The 25,732-nt window shown below is 40.9% G+C and overlaps 1 protein-coding gene, 1 long non-coding RNA gene and 1 other non-coding gene across 5 annotated transcripts in view; 2 read left to right on the forward strand and 1 right to left on the reverse strand.

Moving 5' to 3' along the window:
* The window catches only part of LOC116085082, a 180,541-nt gene that overhangs the window by 30,178 nt on the left and 124,631 nt on the right, over positions 1-25,732 (forward strand). Inside the window, exons 1-2 of one of the 3 annotated variants that reach the window (XR_004116407.1) lie at positions 15,267-15,410; positions 20,037-20,138. The exons of 1 other annotated variant lie outside the window; for it this stretch is intronic. This is a non-coding gene — a long non-coding RNA (uncharacterized LOC116085082). Of the gene's footprint in view, positions 1-15,266; positions 15,411-16,664; positions 16,739-20,036; positions 20,139-25,732 lie in introns of those variants that run through there. One more of the 3 variants, XR_004116408.1, reaches the window with a different exon arrangement.
* LOC116085549 lies at positions 512-675 on the forward strand. The gene has a single exon (XR_004116634.1). It is a non-coding gene; the product is annotated as a U1 spliceosomal RNA (small nuclear RNA).
* LOC116085081 (glyceraldehyde-3-phosphate dehydrogenase-like) lies at positions 14,829-15,839 on the reverse strand. Its single transcript, XM_031362524.1, has 2 exons — positions 15,639-15,839; positions 14,829-15,044 (listed from the first exon to the last, which is right to left on the reverse strand). Exons 1-2 carry the CDS (start codon positions 15,837-15,839, stop codon positions 14,829-14,831), a joined length of 417 nt encoding a protein of 138 aa, XP_031218384.1.

Raw genomic sequence — 25,732 nt, forward strand, 5'->3', positions numbered from 1 at the left:
CACAGACCTCTTTCCTTTTATAAATATTCCTTCTCTACTTTCTGGGTTTACTGAATTCATCTGGGTTTACTGAATTCATCTGGGTTTACTGAATTCATCCTGTCTTTGTGTTTCTATTGCCCCTTCAACATGCCAGTCTCTTGAGGTCAGAAATCTCTACTATGTATGTCTCCTTCTATCCATCTCCACATGATAGAAAGGTATTTTTATTTGTCAAATAACTTTTAACCCACCTTGGAACCAAAGACTAAAATATAACCAGACCTTAACTAGAGAATATTTGTTATTGTAGATATACCACTCAGAAGTGATTTTATATTATATGTAGGCATAAAGGAATTAAGAACGAAAAGTAGGAGAAACTTGACTGGGAACTCCATGAAGAAATGTGTGCCTGGACAGGGTATTGGACTCCCTCTGCTGAGTTCCCAGGTGGAGTAGTGGAAGCTGCATGGATTTCAATAATTCTTTCTTGTTTAAAAGTTTTGGGCATCTCTGGCATAAAGTATTCATACTTACGTGGCAGGGGAGATACCATGATCACGAAGGTGGTTTTCCCAGGGCAAGGCTTATCCATTGCACTCTGGATGTGCTGACCCCTGCGATTTCCCCAAATGTGAGAAACTCAACTGCATAATTTGTGGTAGTGAGGGACTGCGTTCGCACTCTCCCCTGAAAAAAAAGTTTTGGGTATCTCTGGCATAAAGTATTCATTGCCTTCCCTTTGCTTTATTCCTTAAATTTTAAAGATCTTATTTTCTTCTTGCCTTTTTTTTTTTTGAGGAACAAAAATATCAATTTAATCTAGAAGGGCTTTCCTTATCGTACAACTTGGACCTTTACTTCAAGTATTACATTATAAAATAAAATAAATAAATCACACAGAAACAACACAAACCAACTTTCACCCTCATTCTTATTTTTGGGATCTTCATTTCTTGAGTTATAGCTGTATCTGGCCTATCAAGTTATATAGTTCATGTAATTTTTATATGTGCTGGATATGTTTTAGAATGTAAATGAAGAAGGCTAATTAATTTTAATACAATCATCTCAAATTAACTTTCCTTCCATTATTGAAATGACCTCTCTAGATTTATCCTGCTCTATTTCTCTGTCAAGCAGAAAACATTTCTTCTCTCTGTGTGCTGGTCATGCCTGTTCAAGTACTGTCTGACAGAGCACCGTCAAGGACAGTAACCAGTCAGGTTGGTTTGAATTTAATCTGCACTCTAGTCCAGTGCTTATTTTATCACTTAGAATAATAGCCATTCTCAGATATTTAATGTATTTCTTTCTTTCTTTCTTTCTTTTTTTTTGGTGCTGAAGTGTTCAGGGTCACTTCAGACACGGCAGTCCCTTATGAACAAAAGTGGATTTGATTCGTTCTTCTAGCGGCCACACATCAAGGGGCCTCCTTTCTCCTGGTCATCCATTCATGTTGGACTTCTGGTCCTTGCTCCTCCTCCCTGGGGAATGTGTGTCTTCCTCTGTGTGTTCTTTATCAGGAAAACTCTGAGCGGCAAAGGACCTCGAAGGTCATTTTTATGTTCCATAGAAGAGAAGCCCAGAGCTACAGAGGTCATAAGACCTGACAGAGGTCACACTGCTAATTAGGGGAGCGTGAAGCTGGACTCAAGGTCCTTTGACCCTTGCTCCAAGGACTTTTCTGTCACACTAGCAAAGGCACAGTGGCAGTAAAGACATTAGAGATCCCATGGAGCACTTGAGAATAGCAAGCTTTTGGTTAACCCCTTTCAATTTTGTTTTGCAAAGAATTAAATATTTTCCCCCAGTTTCTCCATTTTTTTTTTTATATGGGAGATGAATCTGACATGGTACACAGAGAACTGATTGTTTCCTACAAAAAAAGAATGTAAACCAAGCAGCACAAGTATTTAGGGATCTTCAAGGGTGCTTAGCGCTCTGTGATTCCCTGACAACTCAGTAAGCAAGCCTGCTCTAAGTGTCCTAGGAGAGGAAGAGGCAGGAAGAAACTACCTTGAGAGCACTAGGGAAGAGAGGAGGTTCAATGGTGCAATGAGTAGTTGCACCACTCTTGGCATTGTGATTGCCCACCCCCAGACCCCCAAAAGGGAAAAGAAAAGAAACAGAGTAAAAAGAGAAGCAGAATCACTGTCCCCAAAGCTCAGAAAGCCTGGCAGCTGAGAAGAGGCACTTTTAAGGCTTCAAGTAAAATGCAAAAGTAACACTGTGTGTAACCGCTGAGATCCCAGAAAACCAGGCATGCATCTTTTTAATGTGGTATACAGATCTATGGGGAGTGCCCTCTCAGGCTCAGGGAAGGGTATCCTAGCCCTGTGCTCTAATACCAATGAGTCTGCATTTGCTAGCAGGTACACAGGACCCGGACAACTCCATCTTCTCAAGGTCTGAATGGAGAGACCTGCAGCAGGAAGTTTAAAACAATTGCAGCAGCAGGCATGTAAAAGGTGTTCAGTTTCTTTTGACTTTCACCACATCCCTGTTCTCTCCAGATCTTCATTTTTGTTGAGGTCCTGGTCCCAGGAACCTAAGAAGCCTATAAACCTCAAAGTGTATAAGACACCTTTTGAGAGCAATGTGATACAGTGTGAGGGTCTGGGCTGTGCCAATGACTGAGTGACTTTCTAATTTGGAGTTTTGGAGCAGTTCTCAATGGTATCTGCTGTCTGACCAGGCCTGCCTACAGGGCATTCACCCCTCTCGTCTCCCTCTGTAAAACCCTGGCCCTGATTCTCTTCCACTCTAGGACTGCTTAGGTTAGCAGAAGCTTTTGGATGTTGGCCAAAGAAAGCCAACCATCATTATCTGAGACATTTAAACCATTTTTTTTTTCTTTTTTTTCTTATTAAAAACAGATTCTTCCCTTACGCACAATCCATCCTGATCACAGTCCCCTTCCTTTACTCCTCCCAGCTTTTCCTCACCTTGTCTCTCCCCCAGATCCATTTCCTTCCTGTTTCCCTTCAGAAAGGAACAGGCCTCCAAGAGTCAGCAACTAAACAAGATGCAATAAGCCAAGACAAAAGTCCTCATACTGAGGCTGGACAAGGCAGCCTGATAGAAGAAAAAGAGTTCCAAGAGCAGGCAAGAGAGTCAGGGAGAGACCTCCTCCTACTGTTAGGAGTCCCACAGAAACACCGAGATAACGCCAAGATAACAGCTAGAACAGTTACACAGACGACTTGGTGGAGATGCACGCAAGCCCTGGGCCTGCTGCTTCAGTCTCTGTGAGCTCGTGTAAACCCTTCCTAGTTGATTCAATAGGCCATGTTCTCCTGGCATTCTCCATTCCCTATGACTCCTACAGTCTTTCCTCCCTGTCTTCTTTATGGTTACTAAAGCTTCTAGGAGAAGGATCTGATGAAGATCGGCAATGTAGACTCTCCATGCAATGTCTGGTTGTGGGCCTTTGTACCTGCTTCCATACACCCTTAGAGACAGCCTCTCTGATGATGACTGAATTAGACACTGCTCTATGAGTGTAGAAGAATATCATTAGTAATTATTTAGTTGATACTTTATTTATTATTTACTGCCAGTCCTGTTTGGTTCTATCTTAGGTCTCTGGGCTATTCATTCTATGGTTCCTGCCCATCCAGGCAGTGTAGAACATGGGCTTCCTCTCATGGCATGGGCCCCAAGTTAAATCAGAGATTGGTTGGCTACTCCCACAAGTTCTTTTCCACCACTGCCCCAGCATATCTTCCAGGCAGGACAGATTGTAGGTCAAAGGTTTTATGGCTGGGTTGGTGCCCAGGGTTTTCTTTTGGCAGCCTTGAGGGTACCACATCAAAGAGACTAGAACATTGGGGAGAAGACTCCTTGGGGGTACTAGTTCATAAACCAGTTTCTTTCGACAGAGGCAGTAATGATCATAAATAAAAGCTTCTTAACTTTGGCTTCTAGAACAAGTACGGAAATGACACATCTCAGGAACTAGTGTGTTGAGGCTGAATTGAAAAAGGGAGGATATGAGGTATTATCTGGAGACAGTAGAAAAAACACAGAGAAGTAGATTTAAAGTGTGTTTAGAAAGTCCCAAGTGTCAGGGCAGGGTCCTCTCTACTGCACAGGCTATCTTAACACCTTTGAGTACAGCCTCATGGTAGACCTTATTTCAAACCAGCTAACCCCCAAGTTGGGTCCATGGAGGCTTTCAGCTTTGATGATTTTGTAGATCAAGTGTGAGAACTTACAATAGTGTTATACTTACAAGTATGGATTTATTAAAGCAAAAGAGACCCAGATCTGGGGTAGACAAAAAAAGGGACACACAGAGTAGAGTAGACTGTCATAGTATGTGATAATGTAGAGTGTTGCAACGCAGGAAGTATATCTGTTTCAGTTCATAGCAATTTCACTGTAGCTGTCTGTACTTGACATGCATGATTGATTGTGTTTCTGTTGGCATCTATAGCCTTTCTCCTCTCCCCAGAGGTCAGCTACTCTCACATGGTCCAAACCTCAAATTCTCTAATCACATGTTTTTCTTTCTGGTTATAGCCAGCTCCTGTCATAAATATCCCCATCTGGTTGGCATCATCTTCTATTATCTCTTTAGCCCAGACTTTTTTCATGTCTGGTCCGAGATGCCATCATGAAAAGCAGACACTTCTATCATTGGGCAATTCTAAGTCTTTAAAGACTTCTTCTGAGAAACATAGATAGAAGCCACACCTCAGCTTTAGTGTGGTGAATTCCTCAGTGAACACATTGGAATGGGTTGATGATTCAGAGTTCCTGCAAAGTGAAGTCAAACTGTAACATTCTCCTAGTTAGCTTCAGCTGCCAACTTGACAGCATAGAGTTATTAATTGGAAGTCAGAGGGAATCTCAATTGGGGCCTTGATGACACTGGCCTATGGGTATGCCTGTGGAACATTTTATTTTATTTTATTTTATTACCAATCCTTGTAGAAAAGCTCAGTCCGCCGCCGTGGGCAGTACTACCCTGATCCTGGGGTGTATAAGGCTTGCTGGGATTTCTTTTTTTTTTTTGTCATCCGATGCATAATGATTCTTTAAACAAAACAGAAAAATATGTACATGAAAATTGGCAGAAACCAGGCAGTGGTTACAACTGAGATAAGGTCAGCCTTATCTAAAGTCAGCTTATTCTTAGAATCCAGGTGTGAGGGCTTCTCGCCCTGGGTGCAAAGGCTTCACATCCTAGCCATAGTTCCAATTCTAGTCTATTATAATAACCCACCACCAGCCAGCCCTTGGTAAACACCTGACTATGCTATTCTTCTGGGCTTGTGGAAGTATGCACCAGGAAGGTCCCATTCTTGCTAACCTTTCCATGGGATTTCTTACAGCCAGGAAGAGCAAGCCAGTAAGCAGTGTTCCTCCATGCTTTCTCTTTGAAGGTCCTGCTTCATGTTTCCTTGAAGACAATGCATTGCCAAATGGGTGATGAAACAAAATCTTCCCTCTAGATCTTGATTTTGTTTATCCAGCTAGAACAGGCCTCAAGGGAGGGAATGGATAGCCAGACAAACATATGGCTAAAAGGCTTGTGGCCACTAGCCGTGGTGGTGCAGAATTGTATGCACCCATACTTTTCCCAGGGTAAGTGATGTCATCTAAAGAATATAGTGATGTTTATTCAGTGTGTACACTCCAGTGGGCTCCAGCAGCTATGAATCTGTGGTCTACAGTTCCAGTCCCACTCCACTGAAAGCAGAAATTGTCAGTCAACAATTAGCACGTGCATTTACATGTTAATGTTCTCCCAGGTTTGATTGGCTCACTAAGACACCCTGACTGGAGAGCCTCAGGAATCTTGTTCTGCTCTTCTTCCTTCCAAGTTGGTGCAAGCAGTTTGTCTCTGAGGCCAAAGCACAGCAGGAGGCTAAGATCATTTGTGTTTTCTCAGATTCTCCAGGTGGTAGAGACTGGGTAGCTTATTGGACTTCAAAGGGCTTCTCTTCATGAGAAGGAAGTGTGGGGAGTTAAGACGTTACCCAGAATAGGAAGCAACCAAGGGGATGTTTCTCTGAGATCACCTGGAGCCACCGCAGGAAGTAGATGAGTAACTCTGGAGATAATGGCGCTGAGGCAGCCGAGGTTAATTCTGGGCATTTTGTATTCCTCTCTCACTTCTCGGCTCTTTGAATCAGAGAGACTATAATGTTAGACTACTCGGCCTTTGCTCCAAGAAAACTGCTTTTAAACTACTTGCAGCACGGGCGAGTGCAAAGATCATTATGCACAGATTCAGAAGAGGTACGCTTGAATAAGACTGCCCCACTTGCTAGCTGTGTTATCCTCAGTCAGTCTGCTAAGCCTTCTATCTCGGTTTTCTCATCTCTCTCTCTACATAAAAAGGAATGAAAGTATCTATCTTAAAGGATTATTATTAATGAAATAACGCATATAAAAATGTGTCGAACCTTGTCTTTTACATAATGTTCAGCTCGATTGTCCTTGCCTTGACTGATTCTCTTTGCCATACCACTACATGATTTAAAACCACTTGCTACTTAGAGCCTTTCAAGCAGGGACTTTGACACAGAATTCTGCATTGTCTCTAAAAGTCTCATTTCCCAGCAAGCCCAAGTTCTGCTTAATTGCTTCCTTCCTCCCATTGCTCTCTGTATAACTCAGTTTGAAAGTTAACCCTGTTTGCCCCTTGTCAAGGGGGCTGTGCCTAGGGGGGGCTCGCTGTTTCTGAGGAATTGTGCAATTTAGGAAAATTAAGTTTCAGACCAGCCATGTGGCTCTGACAGCTTCTGCTGCTCAGTACTTAGCAATAATGGAGAAAATGCCAGTAAAAATGACAAAACGGCAGAGTCTTGACCCACCAGGTAATTGTATATTGAATATGTCTTGGCTCAAACCAGGGATGATTTTACTTAAATGAACTAAGGGCAAAACTGCTTGTTATAAGTCATATAAAACAAGCCCAGTACTCAGGGTAATTAAAGATGCAAAGTAGCTGCAGAAGATTTCTGAAAACGGAAAATGAATCTTGCTGGCTTTTGAGGGGCAAGGAGAGGAGGAGGGAGGATGGAGTGGTTCTGCTTAATATTTTAGTGTCAGGCTTGTTCGCTGACACCAGGAAAAGACAGGCAGTCATTCAAACTCAGCTCTTTAAAAATATATATGTATGTATATACATTAGAAGAGAAAAGATTAGAGATATTGGTTGTCTGGTGCCCATAACAGCTCTTATCATCCTGCAAATTCTCGGAGAGGGGCGGAGAAAGTGAAGAATTTAAAGGAGCTAAGTACAAAAGCACAGAGTGAATTTGTGCAGGAATGAGGATTAGAGCTGTTAAGTGGTTTAGTCACTTGATCCCGCTAATCTTTGTTCTCTAATGTGAGAAATTTATGGGCTTTAGGAAGAGAATTCTGTAGGTTCTTATGTGAAACCAGGGCTGACTGTCATTGTGTAATCCACCCATATTTGCACCCTATCTCTTCAGTAATCAGAAATAGGCAGCTAGGGAAGGCAGGCAGAGAGATTAGCTCTCCATTTCCCAGTACATTGTGTTTTTGTTTGCAGCATCTTTAATTACTGAAAAGTAATTCACTGAATAGCACCCTGGTGGCTTGAAAGAGTTAATGCACTTTCCAGAAGTGCCTAACCTTCTCCTGGGGAGTAGCTTAAGTGCAGAGAAAAGCTGGCTCAATAAATACTAAACAACAAGAATCAACTGATAAGGGTCAAACTCCACAAAACAAAATTGAACCAATGGTCCATTTAATCCTGTGCCTTCTCAATAAATCCCTTTCACCATAAAGCACTATTTACCTGGTAATTTCCATGAATTGATGGCCATTCTTCCTCAGTCCTTTGAGGTCAGGTCAATATCCATTTATATCCTACTCATTTCACCCACCATCCATCCATCCATTCAGCCATCCGTCTCACGGAGCACCTACTGTGCCAGGTTCTGTGATAAATAAGAAACAATCTTTTGCTGTAGAGAGCTCCCTAGTAAAGGGAAGTAAGGTGAGATGAAAGTGCATTACCTCCCCTGGGAGAGGTCTGTGGAAAATCTGCTCTAGAAGCCCTTGAAAACCAGTCTCCCCACTCCTTGCTAATGTGCCCCTTGTATGTGCTCTTCCCTGACAGTGTGTTTCCTTGATAATATTAGTTTGGGATTTCCTTTCACCGTCCTTCCTTCCTTCCTTCCTTCCTTCCTTCCTTCCTTCCTTCCTTCCTCTCTCTCTCTCTCTCCCTCTCTCTCTCTCTCTCTCTCTCTCTCTCTCTCTCTCTCTCTCTCTCTCTCTCTCTCTCTCTCTCTCTCTCTCTCTCTCTCTCTCTCTCTCTCTCTCTCTCTCTCTCTCTCTCTTTCTCTATTTCATTATTTTTCTCTTCCTTCATGCTGTAGACCCTTTGAGGACTAGGTCTCATTCTGATTCACTCATCTTTTTGTTTCCACTGTCTAGACCAGTCACTGGCATGGAAAAGTTAATGATAAAAATCCATTGATAGATAAATAAATGGCATCAAATTATTTTGCCTGGGAACCTAACAATATAAGACATAGTTTTAGTCTATTCATGTATAGCTGCATATAATCTGGAGAGTTTGAACTGAGGATGGTCATAGGTGTTCAATGAATGGTGTAAAAACTGAAATTTGTATGTATGGTACATAGATCTTTCAGGATGGGAAATATAACTCATCACATCTATACAGCACACCTACATGCACACGCACGCATGCCATATACAATTTTCATTGGCTTCCTAGATTCTTTCTTTTCCTCATAAACTATACTTAATCTATTTCTGTTCTTTTTATTTTACCATCTTTAATCCTTAAATCTGTGTGCCCTTTTTCATCCTCACTAGCACCACTTTAGCACGTCACCATCATTTCCTACCTACTTTCCAGCAACTGATCCTGTCCTTGTAGAGTCCAGTATTATGCTCCCCTCTAGCAAATTTAGCCTTAACACTGAAGGCAGACTCTCAGGTTCAAAGCATTTGTCTATGTCTTTGTCTTGTTTGGAACCCTTTAACGGCCACCAGCTACAGACAGGATAGAATCTTAACTTATTAGCACTGGGTACCAAGTCCATCACATTTGCATCATTCCATCAGCACCTCCTGAGGATTCTTTGGTCCAAGACCATAGAGGCATGCTAGTGTGCATTTCTTCCTCCTAGCCCTTGTGGCTCCTGTTCCTAGATGGGAGTATTCAGTTCCAGTATAGCCTAAGTCTCTTCCCTTTCTCTCCGTATGTTCAACTAAGTTCCATTAGCTAAAGATTCTTTCAAAAGTTCTTTCTGTCTACTTCTTTCTCTTCCTTTCCAGAATATGTATGAATAACAGACAGGTCATTTCTTTGTCCTCCTTTGTCTTTTCACAGTAAACTATAGATTTTCCATTTTTGCATTGTTGTTGATCTTTTAAATAGTTTCATGACAAATTCTAAGTCTCTCTCTCTTATTTATTTATTTATTTATTTATTTATTTATTTATTTATTTACTTAAGACACTATGATGCCCTGGCTGTCCTGGAATTCACTATGTAGCACAAGTTGCCCTCAAACTCACAAAGATACATCTGCCTCTGTCTCCTGAGTGCTAGAATTAAAGGTGTGTGCTATCATGGCCCTCTTGCTTACTTCAAAAAAGGAGAATGTTTTATTTTCCTTTGTGTTCATGTGTGTGTATGTGTCTGTGTGCATTTACATGTACCTTCAGAGGCCACAGGAGGATTTCAGATGCCCGGAGATTGAGATACAAATGATTGTGAGCTTCCTCATGTGACCACTGAGGCCCAAACTCCAGTCTTCCGAAGGAGAAGCCATTTCTCTTAACCCGTGAGCCATCACTACAGTCTGGAAAGTCAGGCTTTCCTAGTAACATATTCTCTGATAGGTTGGAATAGAACACTTAGGACAAATAAAGAACCGAATAAATGCTTCAATAAAGGGCTGACTTAAATTTTCTGCTCTATATATGTTTGGTCATTCAATTCCTTGGTGCCTTTTTATTAATAACTACATTGCCTTTGGTGAATTAAATTCTTGTTTCTGAAGATGCTTACTGAGCATTTTAAAAAGCAGGGTTTAGTGGTTTACCTGGAAGTGTCCTGGGGCTTTCACTTAAAACCCTGCTTCCCAGGACAGCCTAGTTTTACTCTTGAAAGTCTTACATGCTGGGAAACCCCACAGTCCTTGGAACAACTGGGGTTTTGGTTCTTGGTATTTTTATCCTACTTAGTCATAGAACCTCTGGCATGTCCCATGGGTTACAGTGGAGTGGGTCACAAGGAAAATGTGGATCGAGAAACTCCCCGAGACCATACCAATTTCCAATAAGATGAGAAAGTAGAACTTCATATTGTAGTACTAGGAAGTCAACTGTGGAGCTGACACTCACATCCATGGGGGACTCAGCTCTCTCTTGGCAGTCATGAGCAGGGCAGGAATCCTGCACTTGGCATTGGGAAACTGGCAGGGATTTCCTAAAGCTAGCTGACCTCAGGACAGTTTTAAAGTCCTGGAGCCCCAGAGCTCCAGTGCCTCCATTTGTAAATTGCGCTTTGCTTGCTTACTTGGGCCCCAGGGTTGCCAGAAGTTCAAGAAGATGGCGAGTGAGAGACTAAATTGCTATGCAAATATCAGGAGCTGTTATTATCCCTTAGCGGCATTGTGTGAACACAGGCTAAGGTTGTTCCACAGCAAGTTATCATAACGATGGTTTTAGAGGTGTGTAATTTCAAAAATGTAAGTAGACCTGTGCAGAAACATGAGGTAAATCTGTAAGCACATGACATGGAGCTGCAGAGGGTAGAGAATCCGGGATGGGACTAACTAACTAGGAAAACTAACTGACTAGGAAAAGCACTGTAAGGCATCTGAGGATCCTGTCTTTTGCAGAATTAACTTACACAAATTCCATGACAGCAGTTGGACGTTGTGACCATTATTTTTGGTGACATTTGTCAAAGTTGAGTTTATATGATATATGAGATGCGTTAGAATTTGAAAGGTATGTCGAAATTCAGCTCCCATTCCCTCATTACTTTAATCTTAAATCCTAAATTGTTTTTGTTTCAGTTTATTGTGAAGAATAACATTATAATGCTAGTTTATTTTCTTTCTGTAAAATCATAGGAAACCTATCCACTTTGATGCCTTTTTCCTATTATAGAACTTTGGAATATAAATAATGTCTAGATAGAAAACACTACACAATCTACTGCAGAAAATCTATGTTATCCCCCCTCTCCAGCTTACTCCCACAACACACACTCAGTTACACTGTAATGTGTTTGCACCAGAGAAAATCACTGACCTCATGATCTGTGCAGCACAATGTTCTCAAAATATATTGCCTCATCTGTTAGGTTTGATTAAACCATTTATCAGCAAAAAATAAAAATTGCTTTTCTTGGCTTAGCATGTCTGGAGATTGGAGTACTTTGTGGAGCTCTGTTATCTCAGCATTTGTAGTGGTGCTACAAGATATCATGGGTTCAGGATAATGAGGATGGGAACTTCCTCCGTTAGGGAGACAGTTGCCTTTGTTCTTCTATGCACACTCTTCTTGCAAATGTATTTAGTTTAGCCTACACTGTTGGCTTGCTTAGATTATCCAGAAGTATTTAGTTGACCACTGACCACACACACACACACACACACACACACACACACACAGACAGACACACACACACACATACACACACATACACATACACAGGTAGTCATACCATCACTCTCCCATCCATGATATATATGCATTGAATTTTTTTTTCACCCATGGAGATGGATTTATGGTGTGTGCTTTCTCACTTTAGTGCAATATTGGCCTGAAATTAGGAGTGTGGCCAGACATTAAACAGCAGAGTTTTCCCTCCTGTAATGCTCATTGATCCCTTGGGCCACTGAATAGCTATCTTCATCTTTTACCTCCACTAGCTCCTTGCTGGAGTCAGTGACACCGATGAATGTGAATTAGGTAGATGCACAGTTTGATCCCCTACGATTCTGAGGGTTAGGTGACTTCACAGATGTGGTCAATTTTGATAAGTTTCTAGATGAAGTTGCTTTTGGCCTGGAATGATTTGAGAAAGTTGTTATTCAGCTCATTATAGACATAGTGCTGGAAAAACATATGAGATCAGCACCATATTTATGTAGCTTCAAAACTGAAAAAAAATGTTGCTTTTTTTTTTGAAGTTTTTGGAGAGGTTTTGTAAAAGAGAGTGAGTAGTAACATCCATTGATTATTACAATATTCACATGTAGCTATCCTATACCAGGCCCTGAGCACATCTTGGAAACAGGATCAAGAACATATTCCTTTCAAGGTTTTTAAAATTTAGGGGATGCCTACATATGCAAGTAAACACTCCCCCATGATATCTCCATGAGTGTTTTAGTTATAGGTTTGTATATGAGAGTCAGAGTATGCCAGGGACTGGAAGGTGTTAGAAGGGAGGCTTCTTTCATAGGTAGAGTTTAAAATTGATATTTAGAAGATGATTAGAAATTCGAAGCAATGAATAGGAGGTGAAAATGGGAAACTGTGCTTTAGAAGGGGAAAATTATATCAAGGTCTGGATGTGGATATAAATATGGTTATTTAATATTATCGTGAATTTACATGGAAGGAGGGCTTCTTGAAAGGATGCAGTGAGTTGAGTGGGAGAGGCAGACAGGTCATCCAGATTTGAAAACTTCGGGTGCTGAATAAAGGAATTCTCTAAAGGTATAGAAGATATTTATCATGGAAGGAATTCTAACAAATGGTAGTTGGAGGGTCGCAACTCTATATTTTCCACAGCCTGGTAGCATCTTCCTCTAAGCTCAGTGTGAAAGCTCAGTGGGAGCACAGGCATGCTTGGGAGAGCTCTGAGATTGCTGCTTAGCTTGGCTGTGAATGATCGCTGTGAATTGTGGAACACACCTGCATGGGGCATGCTGCATCAGACTCTCAAGTTCATTTTATTAACGAGGACAGAGACTCGGAGAGGTTGAGCAGCTTCCCTTTCCAGATTAAACATCTAGTGATGCTTGAGGCTGGCTAGATGTACAAGTGCTAATTTCATCTCACAGAAAGAAAGGCTGCAGAGACTCTAAAAGAAACAGAGATGATAAAGGCTGAGGAGTGAGAAGCTGAGCGCCGGGTGGTTGTATGTGATTGAAAAGGAGCCATTGGGCAGATCCTGAGGGGGAAATAATGGACCCTTAAAATAGTAGATATTGGTGTCTCCTGAGAGGTTCTGCTAGTGCCGGACTAATACAGAAGTAGAGGCTCATAGCCATCCATTAGACTGAGCACAGGTTCTCCAGTGAAGGAGTTAGAGAAAGGATCCAAGGAGCTGAAGGGTTTGCAGCAGCCCCATAGGACGAACAGCAATATGAACTAACTAGTACCCTCAGAGCTCCCAGGGACTAAACCACCAACCAAAGAATACACATGGTGGGACTCATGGCTCCAGCTGCATATGTAGCAGAGGATGCCCTAGTCTGTGATCAGTGGGAGGAGAGGCCCTTGGTCCTATGAAGGTTCTACGCCCCAGGGCATAGGAAGTGGGAGAGAGTGGGTTGGTAAGCAGGGGGAGGAGGGAGGGAATAGTTTTTTTTGTTTTTTCGGAGGGTGAAACCAGGAAAGGGGATATCATTTGAAATGTAAATAAAGAAAATATCTAATAAAAAATAAATAAAAAAATAAGAGAGACTTTGGACTTTTAGAGATATTGAATTTTAAGGTACTTGAATTTATAAAGACTACATTTTTATAAAAATTACACACAAAACAGCTATTTTAAAGAATTTAAAATATAATCATAGTCCATTAAATATGAAGTCAAAGTAACAAATCTGAAGTTATGTGTGCAGTGCAAATAGATGTGAGTGTGCAGGCTATGATCATGTTTGGTATCTAGAAAAGAGGAATGGAAAGGAACTGAAAAGTATGCATTGCAAGCGTCTGTATTTTGAAGTGTATATTATTTTCATAATTGGAAAAGAAACAAAAATTTTATTTGAAAAAAAAAGTAAAGAAGCATACACACTTAAAAAAAATAGTAGGAAAGGTAGTGAGACTGGACTCTACTCAGCTATGCTAAGATTTCCAGCTAAAGAGAGGTTGTTGCCCAGGGAGTAGTAGCATTTGGAGAGTTACAGTGGAATTCAAAAGAAGCTATGGTAGGAAACAAATATCAAGCATTAACAGCATTGATGCTTGTTGTTACTATCTACTGCTGCGAATTTGACGTGAACGGCTTAGTCAGATAACTGAGAACTTCTACTCATTCTACCAGGACATAGCACAACACATTGCTCACTTACTGGTCCCATGACTGGGGCTAGTTAATTTTATAAAAAGTAGAAGTGCTAGACACTGAGTCTTGAGAATGGCCCCACTTTGTAAGGACAATGTGTTGCACTGGCTTCATTTCTACAGTATACCATCCTGGATTTGAGGAGTAGCTCATGAACAATGTTGCTTTAAAATACTCAGGTGCTATGGTTATCAAGGGAAATACCTGCAGATAAAACTAAATGTTCAGGCAGAAAACATACTGCCTAGCAGGCCTTACTTTAGGTTTACCACATTTGTACTCCTCTGAGCACAATTGATAGGTAAAGAATTTATGAGCTTATTCTTCATTGAGTTAATGTTTTGGCAAATCTTTTTGTTTTTTGAGGCAGAGAACTTTATTGATGGTATTCAAGAGAGTAGGGAGGGCTCCTAAGCACCTCCTGTTATTATAGGGGTCTGAGATAGAAACTGTGAGGGAGATGCTCAGTGTTGGGGGCCAAGTTGGGACAGGGACTCCTCAGCAACCGAGGGCCTCTCTCCTGCTCTCAGTGTCCTCGCTGGGGTGGGTGGTCCAGAGCTTCTTATTCCTTGGAGGTCAGGTTTGTCATGAGGTCCACCACCCTGTTGCTGTAGCCATATTCATTGTCATACCAGGAAATGAACTTTACAAAGTTGTCATTGAGAGCAATGCCAGCCCCAGCACCAAAGGTGGAAGAGTGGGTGCTGCTTTTAAAGTTGCAGGAGAGAACCTGGTCCTCAGTGTAGCCCACGATGCCCTTTAGTGAGCCCTCAGATGCCTGCTTCACAACCTTCTTTATGTCATCATAAAATCAAACTTTGTTGTTTCTCCAGGAGGCATGTCATATCCACAACAGATGCATTGGGAGTAGAAACATGGAAGGCCATGCCAGTGAGCTTCCCATTCAGTTCTGGGATGACCTTGTCCCCAGCCTTGGCAGCAACAGTGAATGCAGGGATGATGTGCTGGGCAGCCCCATGGCCATCATGCCACAGCTTTCCAGAGGAGTCATCCACAGTGGCCATTCTACTCTGAGTGGCATTGATGGCATGAGCTCTTTCATGATGCCAAAGTTGTCATGGATGACCTTGGCCAGGAGGGGCTAAGCAGTTGGTGGTACAGGATGCATTGCTGTCAATCTTGAGTGAGTTGTCATATTTCTCACGGTTTACACTCATTACAAACATGGGGACATCAGCAGAAGGGGTGGAGATCATGACCCTTTTGGCCCCATCCTTCAAGTGGGCCTGGCCTTCTCCATAGTGGTGGAGATGCGAGTAGACTCCACAACATACTCAGCACCAGCATCACTCCATTTGATGTTAGTGGGATCTCACTCCTGGAAGATGGTGATGGGCTTCCTGTTGATGACAAGCTTCCCATTCTCAGCCTTAACTGTGCCATTGAATTTGTCATGAGTGGAGTCATACTGGAACATGTAGACCATGTAGTTGAAGTCAATGAAAGGGCCATGGATGGCAACAATCTCCACTTTGCCAAGTGCAGAGCAGAAGGCAGCCCTGGTAACTAGGTGCCCAATATAGCCAAACCCATTCCTACTGACCTTCACCATCTTGTCTATGGAACAAGACTGGCACTGCAGGAGAAGATGTGGCTGTCTCTGGAACAGGGAGGAGCAGAGAGCCTTGGCAAATCTTAACATTTGCCAGGGCCTTCACTTTACATCTACCTAACACACCAGCTTAGAGCATTTTGGAAGCTGCTTTCTGTTCCTCAATGTGTTGGAAGGTTCCAGACAGTGTGAACTGGTACATTGGTAACACGCCACTCCATAGGCCCCAAACAGGAAAACAGTTTCTGTTAAAGTTTGCATAACTCTTTTCAGTGCTTTGGATGTCAACTGTGCAGGTCTTAAAGGGTGCTGGTGATTAAACACAGTGCTTATTTTGGTACGTGTACCAGTACTCTCCTTCCTTGGATATGTTTCTTCATTTAGGCATTATCTGAGGATTACTTCCATTGTTTTCATTAATTTTCTAGGACATTGCAAATAGACAAGCATCAAACTCTCCATCATTAAACTCATTTGAATCAATGAGCTGATCCAAAGGTAAATGAAACATGTATATGGAGATGTCTGCCCTTCTGCCTGCTACGTAGTAGAAACTTATTGATACTCTTTATGACATGTAGCAGAAATCAACCAAAAATAAAATTCCCTGAGAAACCCAAATCCTTCAAAATTCACCCCTATTAACAGTATTGTTTTTTTCATATTCTGAAAGTGAGAAAACAATGCCAAGTTGCATCTTGCCTTTTAAAAAGAAAATTTCTCTCAGTTTCTGTCTCTTGGTGCACAATTTGGAAAACAATCTGGCTGTTGAGTTCTGATTGAGAGGGAGGCACACTGCAATATGCAGGAAGGAGATACTAGAGCAGAAGATAATGCTTGAAGCCACACTTTTAACATTCAATTTCAGTGCTGTCCAGAAAAGTATAAAACGGGAAGAGGTGAGTAGTAGATCTGACAGCTGCACATTAAAATAGACCTTATTAGTGAAATATGAATTATAGCTAGGCATTTCCTATCACACCCCATGAAGTTAATAATAGGCAGTCAATGGGATTTATATGCCCTTAACATTTTTATAATGAGTCTGTTGCTTTGATGACAGTTTACTGTCAAACATTATGCTTAAAGATCTATAGTATTCGATTCAAATGAATAGATTAGTTTCATTTCATTGTGATTGTTTTGATTTTCCCTTCGCATGAGGTACACTCCCTCACTCCTCCCTCTCTTTACCTTTTTTTGTCTTCTCCCTTAGACTATGCCCTTAAACTTATATCCTACACTGGAAATGTAGGATATATGTAGGTTTGAAGTGGGTGCACATTGACCAGTAGAAACAGGTATGGTCACCAGAAGAGAGTGAGTTCCATGAATTCCTAGAACAGGTATGGGGACTTAGAAGAGGAGCCATGTTAGTTATGCTAGAGGTGGCAACATTTATAGGGGCTTCTGATGGCATCTGCAGGGAGATTGTGATGAAAGTGTAAGAGATCCCACTGGGAGGAAGGTCTTTCCTGGTGAGAAGGGTGCCCCTTACACACTGTGTCAAGGAGATAATGTCCAGTCCCCTCCTGGAAAGAGCCCCGTACAGATTACCACAATTGCCTGTAGTTTTAAGGACAGCTCTTCATTGGCCAAGTGCCCAATAAATGCTGCTTACAGATTGACTGCAGCTGGAGAAGGCACACAGAGGTAACTCTGAGGGACACTTGACAGAGCTCTGCTGCCCCTACAGGGTCATTTTGCTTGCACGGGTCAAGTGCCCACAGCTGTTGCCTTTACACAGCAGGGAGTGTGACTTTAGGAAGCAGATGTCTGATTTTTTTTTCCTTCAGTAAATAGAACTGTTGCTCAGACACACATGGTCTGTCAGGTTAGAGAGATTTCAAAGATGTTCATTTCCAAAGGGGTAGTCTTATAGTGGTGTTTATGTGACAGTTTAAATTATTTCAAACAGGCTGACAAGATCCTCACCTTTGCTCTGTTTTGTATGTCACTGTGTATATGTTTTTACCGGCCCCACCTATCCTAGAACGTGACTGCTAGCTCTGAAGATGAGCTTGAGATAAGGACCTGTGCTTGAAGTTCAGGAAGACTGCCACCTTCCCCAGTACAAGTTTGGTTTCTGTTGCTGTTACTTACAGTACTGTGTCAAAAGAGACCTGGAGAGGGAAAGAAGTTTTTGGCTTATAGTTTGGAGTCTATCATCAAATGACGCCAAGACAGGGACACTGTGAATTGAAGCAAAGGCCACCGGGGTTGGAGGGGCACTGCAGACTGGCTTCTTTCCATGGCTTGTTTAGCGACCTTTCATAGACAGCTCAAGCCCACCTATATAGGGGCAGTGGCCCTCCTGTATTACTCAGTAATCAAACAAAGATCAGCAGACATGCCCATAGGCCAGTCCGTTGCAGCAATCCTTCAGTTGAGGTTTCCTCTTCTCAGGTGTATCAAGTTAACAACAAAACTAAGCAGAACACCACCTATTCTTGTTCTGACCTATACACACCTGAGCCTTGATATTTTCCTCTTTTAGTTTAGCCTGGACCACCATCATCTTGTCTTTCTGAATCTTTGAGTTTTTGAAGACTACTGACAGCTTGCTTCTAGAACTCCCTCATGTATATTATATACAAGCAATGAGAATCACTCTTGGATTTAGCTTGTCAATGGCTGCTTCACTGGTGGTGAACACCATAGCTCTTGCAAGGGCATGAGGAAATACTGACATGGAAATATTTAAACCATGATTTCTGCTATGGTAATCACATCCATCAGACATCAGGTGTGGTATGTCAGGTTTTGTGCTAGGTTTACATTACTTTCTAGTACTTCAGTACAAGGCATTCTTATTATCCCCATGTTATTCATCCATGTGTGTCAGAGCATGGCTTCAAATCCAAAGCTGGAGATTCTTTTAAGAGTAGTAGAACCACAAATGTGAGCTGAAATATTCTCGAAAAAGAAGGAGCTTTGATTTTTCACGTCAACTCACTGTCTTGTTTGGAAATCTCAGCAGGCAGACTTATCTTCCTTTTTCTTAAGGATACTATTTCATGTGATCATTCTTGTCTCCAAGCTGACTGACAAGTGTTACATTTAAGACACCCTTGGAAATTCTCTTATGCCTGAGTCAAGGTATGGCACAGAGTAGGTCTAAAACTGAAGAAGTTTATCCACAGAGAGTTAGTAAGTTGATAGATTTGGTGTATTTGCAGGAAAAAAATCAGTGTTGCTGCTATTAGGAAAAAAGATACAGTGGCAATCTCTAGTACTCACTATGATAAAAGCAGACATCTAGAAAGAGTGGTTGCCAAGGAGAATTACAAAGGTAAGCAGTGCCTTAGTAACAACTTGGTAGATGTATAAAGGTGGTTAAAGGGTCATGGACAGAGGGTAACACTTCTCCAGTGGGCCTCAGTGGGGCACACAGAGACTGGGTGGGATGTTGAGAAGAGGTCTCAGGACCTTCAAATGAGAGGCGCCATCTCTGCTACCAGGAGCTTAGATGTGGGAGAGATCTGTGATCAAGTGGTTATTGCTTATCCTGGACTAGAAAATCCTTTCTAGCCAAGGACCAATATTCTTTTAATATAGCACAATATGTACTTCAGGTTGTCTGTCAGTATTTGAGGCTTTTGAAATACAATATTATCAAAGCCACTGACATTTGATCCATAGAAGATGAAAAATGATGCATTGTTATCAAATGCCTTTTCATAAACATCATATTCACATATTTTCAAATAGCTTCTCTCTGAGGTTTAAAACAGCAACTTGTCCTTAGAAACTAGAAGAGTGCATGTGGAATGGTTCTAAATGAAGATATTAATATTCACATTATAGCTAAACCTTGCTAATTTGCACTAATGACTGGGGAACCCATTGCAAATTACCAAATTAGTGAGTAAGCCAGCAACTAGGATTTCTAAAAACCCAAAGACAGCACTGGAAAATGAGCTCTTTTCGATAATTTCATCAATGGAATTGCATTTTAACCATTAAGAGTAATTTGTAGCCTATGTTTTTGTCTATCTTGCAAACCTAGGTGCATATTAAAGAGCAGTAGTGAGGGAATGAAAACAAAGTTTATTTTTAATAGTTGTGATTAAGAAATGTATGCAAAACAAAAGAAAATCTTGGAAAAAAAGACACCGGTGATTTGCTCAAAGGGTTTTATTTTTATTATATTTTTATTATTATGCCAGACATAACTGTGTTCATTTTCTCTTTTAGTCATCTACTAGAATGTGCAAGAGTTTAATGAAATATTACACCAAAGACTCATAAGCGTCAGTAAAGTCTCTCAACTAACCAGCCATCTTATTAGTGGAAGAGGTAATTTTCTGAAGCTCAATTACATGAAAATGGAAAAGAGATGAGAGAGAGTAAGGGTAGGAATCACAGCCTTGTTGGTAATGACAGCCCAGATCTATGGACAGTAACAGCAGAAAGGAGGTCCTAGGATTCAGGTCTTTGGGAACAGGTATGAGTATCCACTAAAATGTTGCATTTCTTTATTCTTATTAAGTCTTCTATTTCAAAATACTTCATTATGTTTTTGTAAGTTGTTATTGTTATTATTATTAGGTATGTATGAATTCTTCTTTATCTTTTTTTGTAAATTTTTTGAGATCTTCATATATGAGCACTGCATCTACATTACTCCTGCTTCCTCATCATCCTCAAATTCATCCCATGTCCTCCCTCCCGAATTCATGTTTCATTATTATTATTACATGTGTATATAGCAATTCATAGAAGTCCATTTTTTTTTTCGCTCTTATGTGTTTGTGTTCAGGGGTGCCCACTGGAGATTAGACAATTGGAAATTCATGTCTAGAGAAAATTAACTCACTTTCCCAGCAGCCATTGCCCATCTACAGTTCCTTATCTAGGGTTAGTGACCATGTGGAATTTGTCTGTCAACTGATGATGCCTTTATACTGGTCTTGTCCAGGCAACCTTATTTTTAAGAGTTCATGGTTACATTTTCTCCATCATGTCTAGGGACACTATTTAACAGCAGTCATTCTGAGCCTCTGGCTTAGAATCTTCCTCTTTATTCTGTGATTTTTTTTCCCCATAGCCCCATAGATATAGAGATTGAATTGTCGATATACTAGTTGGGTTTGGGCATCACACAATCACTTACTTATCTTCTACATTTGCCCACTTGTGGATCTCTGTAATAGTTCTCATCTGCTATAAAAAGAAGTTTCATATATGGAGAATGAGAGGTATATTTATCAGTGGGTGTAAGAACAAATATTTATAATACAGTTAGACATTATGTTAGTTTGGGAAAATGGCAATAATTTGTTCTCTTTTAGGGTCTCTGACCACTTCTGCCACTAGTTTACAGGTAGGTTTATAATACCAGACATGGATTTCCTTCTTTTGAGCAGTCCTTGGTCCAATTTGACATCTGTTGGGGATTCCCAAAATAAACGTGTCACTGTTGTTTTATCACAGACATCTTATCACCACTCTAGTCATAATTGTGGATCATAACGTTTATATGTAGGAATATGGATTTCTCCTTTCCCTTGGCATCTTGAATAGTACCTTCTTAAATTATGAGATTCCATTCTCAGGAAACTAGTGTCCAAGTCAATCCTAACTTGATTTCTTCAAGTCCTGTGCCCAAAATGTAGTGTCTTCAGGATGGAACCTTTCCTTCAAACTGTGGGAGTCAACCAATGTAATGTTAGCAATTTATTTTGTTTGGGGGAGTTTTGTGGGTTGCCCTAAATATGCCTAGTACCAAAGTTTTTCTGCTTTTAATAGAATATGAATCTTTCTTGGTTATTGGAGTCAAAGATCTGGATTGCATTCCAAAGAGCTAGTAGGATAAGGAAAGAATGCGCTGAGTGTATAGTCTAAAATGTGTGTATATCAGAGAAGGAATGAACTGCAGGCTCAGAATTTCAGAGACCTAGTGGTCTCTTTTTATGTCTTCTCTAGGCAGGGTCCTCTTCATCTTCTAGGAGCAAAGAAGACCTCTGCCTTTATTGCCTTACACAGTATATCAGAGCTTCAGCTGTGAATGTGGAGATAGGGGTAAAGTAGAGAATTATTATGCATGATTTCTCAGGGCTATGTGAGCTGGTGGATGAAAACTGCTCCTGATCTTACTTAACTCTGGGGTCCTAGAGCTGTGCTAGTAAGAGCTGATCTTCGTGTACTCCCATCTCATGTAGAAAGTCACATTAGGAAGTGCAAACCAAGTAGGGATGGCTAACTGTGACAAGATTGGAAATTAAAGCTGGGCAGTGGTGGCACATGCCTTTAATCTCAACACTTGGGAGGCAGAGGCAGGGAGATTTCTGAGTTCGAGGCCAGCATGGTCTACAAAGTGAGTTCCAGGACAACCAGGGCTACATAGAGAAACCCTGTCTTTCCCCTCCCAACCCCCCCCCCCCCCCCCCCCCCCAAAAGACTGGAAATCATCAGCTCCACTAAGCCCTAAGGGTAAAATAGCAGATATATGGAAATGTCCAGTTTTAAAGGAGGCAGGTTTCTACTGCTCTGATTCTCTTAACATCCTCTTTATAACTAAATAGCATGCATTTAATGAAGTCTCTCCACAGAAACAATAAAGTAGGAGACTTCCTCTCTTACACTGAGTTAGACCAAGGACTAGAAGACTAGGGGGAAAAAGCAAATAAAATTGAATGAAAATCAACTCAATACAACCTCCTGAGATTCCTTTCCCTTGCAGTACTTATCATGCCACAATGAGAGCACATAGTGTTTGAAGACATTCCTAAATAAGAAAATTACCCTACAAACATACAGAGATGGAGGCTAGGTGCTCTTGCCATTATATAAAATATATTTATATAAAATATCTCATGCAAATATGACTTATAACACATTTTGGCAGACCAAAATAGAAATGCAAAAGAAATAATTATTTCTAGAGAAGATACAACATGAAAAAAAAATACCCAAGTCTATAGATAATTTAAACTTGAGCTAAACTTTGAATTGTATAAATTTTGATAGTCTTATTGACCTTCTACACTTTGAAGAAGTGAGGAATATAAGTAATATTTTTTTCAAGGAAAATGGGCTGTTGTTGCTATTAAAACTTTAAAATATTCAAAGAATAACTAGTGTTTTTCCCCATAATTGTTTAGGCAGAATTGTATGAATTATTTGTTTATTTGTGTTGAAGCTTCAAGGGCTCTGGAGTCTTAAGTTTGCTGGAAGTGTCTCATGCTTTTCTCCTCTCCTTGCTCAGCCTTGATGACTTTCATGAGTAGTTTCCCTGGAGACACGATGATAATGGTCATAACAGGTACACTCAGTCTCCACCACTCTCTGACAAGGATGCTGTTGATGTGACTGGGTACAAAGTTCTTGTAATGAAATCCCAATCCAATTACTGAAGTGTAGAAGCTAAAGTATCAGCAAAACACACTGAGAACACTTCAGCATCTTTCGTTTTCTTTCTGCCCGGCTCAGATATTATTACTTCTTAAACTTTTGTCTGCAGGAATCCATCAATGTCCCTTTTCAAATTCTCTAAAAACATTCTCCAAAGTGGATCTGAAGATAGGCAATTTCTTCTTATCTGAGTTTTCATGGGATTTTAGCTCAAATTTTATTGTATTGGTAAGAGTCCTTTAGATGTTCATGAATGGTATTCAAGTTGAGTTAAAACATACATGCTATAATCCACTCATAATCTTAGGATGGCATCTAGGAAAAACAATCAGAGAAAACATTCTGCTATTCAGAGGAGAGTCTGACCACTTCTTGTGAATAATCCAAATGTTTGATAGTCCCATGCCTTTAGCTGATAACAAATTTTCAGAAAAGTCGTTGGAAGTGCTTATCATGAGGACTAACAGACTTGCCAAAGCCACCTGGGACAAGGATTTGTATATCATTTTAAGTCTTCTAACATGGTAAAAGAAGATTTTATCCCTCTGCATTGAATTCAAACTTTCATTTATAAAGCACCATTCTGCCTAAAACATCTCAAGTTCAAAGAAAGAAGTTGCCAGTGCACGCTTGCCAGAAGACTTGCTGAAGTCTAGCATGCGATCTTAGTTCTCCTATCGTGATCCAGATGAAGGATTGTGGAAATTGGAAAGGGAACCTCTTCTACCAGTCATTTCATGGTTTCCTTGGTTTTCTGCAGGTAATTCAAAAAGAAAGCTGGAGTGGTTTTACTACAGCTATGTTCACTGAGAATCATATTATTCAGCTTCTGTTTTCAGCTCTTTCCTGAACCCCTCCCCTCTGTGTGTGTGTGTGTGTGTGTGTGTATGTGTGTGTGTGTGTGTGTGTGTGTGTGTGTGCGCGCATGTGGTGTGTTGAGATGGTACCCTTAGTCTTCTACATGCCAAGAAAGTACCCCATCATTGATTCTATGACCATTCTTGATAAAAAAGGGTAAAATGTAGTTGCTATTTTCTCTTTTTTCTTTTTTGTTAGATATTTTCTTTATTTACATGTTCAAATTTCCTGGTTTCCCCTCTGAAACCCCTATTTCCTCCCCTCCCCTACTCACCAACCCACCCTCTCCCAATTCCTGGCCCTGGCACTTCCCTACACTGGAGCATAGAGCCTTCACAGACCAAGTGCATCTCCTTCTGTTAATGACTGACTAGGCCATCCTCTGCTACATATGCAGCTGGAGCCATGAGTCCCACTATGTGTACTCTTTGATTGGTGGTTTAGTCCCTGGGAGCTTTGGGAGTACTGGTTAGTTCATATTGTTGTTCCTCCTATGAGGCTGCAAACCCTTTCAACACCTTGAGTCCTTTCCTCTAATTCCTTCATTGGAGACCCTGTACTCAGTCCAATGGATGGCTGTGAGCATCCACTTCTGTATTTGTCAGGCACTGGCAGAGCCTCTCAGGAGACAGCTATAGATTGCATATGGCATAGATCCCCACATGGGGCAGTCTCTGAATTGTCCTTCCTTCAGTCTCTGCCCCATAGTTTGTTTCTGCAACTCCTCTCATGGGTAATTTGCTCCCCCTTCTAAGAAGGATCAAAGTATCCACACTTTGGTCTTCCTTCTTGAGTTTCATGCGGTTTATGGATTTTATCTTGGGTATTTTGAGCTTCTGGGCTAATATCCACTTATCAGTGAGTGCATACCATGTGTATTCTTTTGTGATTTGGTTCCCTCACTCAGGATGATATTTTCTAGTACCATCCATTTGCCTAAGAGTTTCATAAATTCATTGTTTTTAATAGCTTTGTAGTACTCCATTGTATAGATGTACCAAATTTTCTGTATCCATTCCTCTGTTGAGGGGCATCTGTGTTCTTTCCACATTCTGGCTATTATAAACAAGGCTGCTATGAACATAATGGAACATATGTCTTGGATTTCTAAATCCAAAGATAATTACAGTAATAAAGACAAGTGTTTCCTCAAGAAAATAAATTAACTAAGATTAATCCCATTGTCCAGTGATAGCATGAGCTTGTTTTCTGACATATACTTTGTGGTTAAGATAACTTCACCTAGTTGATTACATGAATACCTGCTGATAGCCTAATTTACTCATGTAAAATTTGCAGTATCATATAGAAACCCACTACAGCAGAAACATCTTAAAAAATATACATATGTGAAAGATATATAAATGAAATTAGCAAAGAATGGAGGAGACAAAGCCCCAGTGAGACATCTCTTGATTCCAGATGAAATTTAATGAAATTCCAACACCGGGAATGGGTTACTTTTAATTGAATTGTTGGCCAAAGGGGTCCCATGGAAACCTCCAAAGGGCTCTTGGCTGCTCTCCACAAATGGACACTTATGCAACTCATTGAGCATGAAGAAACTGATGTAGTGCCCATAGTAGTCTAGGTGGAGGTGGAGGTGGAGGTGGAGGTGAGGGTGGGCATGGGGATGGAGGTGGAGGTGGAGGTGAGGGTGGGCGTGGGGATGGAGGTGG

This window comes from Mastomys coucha, unplaced genomic scaffold, assembly GCF_008632895.1.
Source record: "Mastomys coucha isolate ucsf_1 unplaced genomic scaffold, UCSF_Mcou_1 pScaffold9, whole genome shotgun sequence".
In the NCBI taxonomy this organism is placed as follows: Eukaryota; Metazoa; Chordata; class Mammalia; order Rodentia; family Muridae; genus Mastomys; species Mastomys coucha.

Bases quoted from the DNA above. Each gene is read 5' to 3' on its own strand.
- LOC116085081 (XM_031362524.1), bottom strand. From the start codon at position 15,839: ATGGTGAAGGTCAGTAGGAATGGGTTTGGCTATATTGGGCACCTAGTT. The intron at 15,045-15,638 runs GTCATCAACAGG...GTTGTGAAGCAG, and splicing joins AGGCTGAGAATGGGAAGCTT to GCATCTGAGGGCTCACTAAA.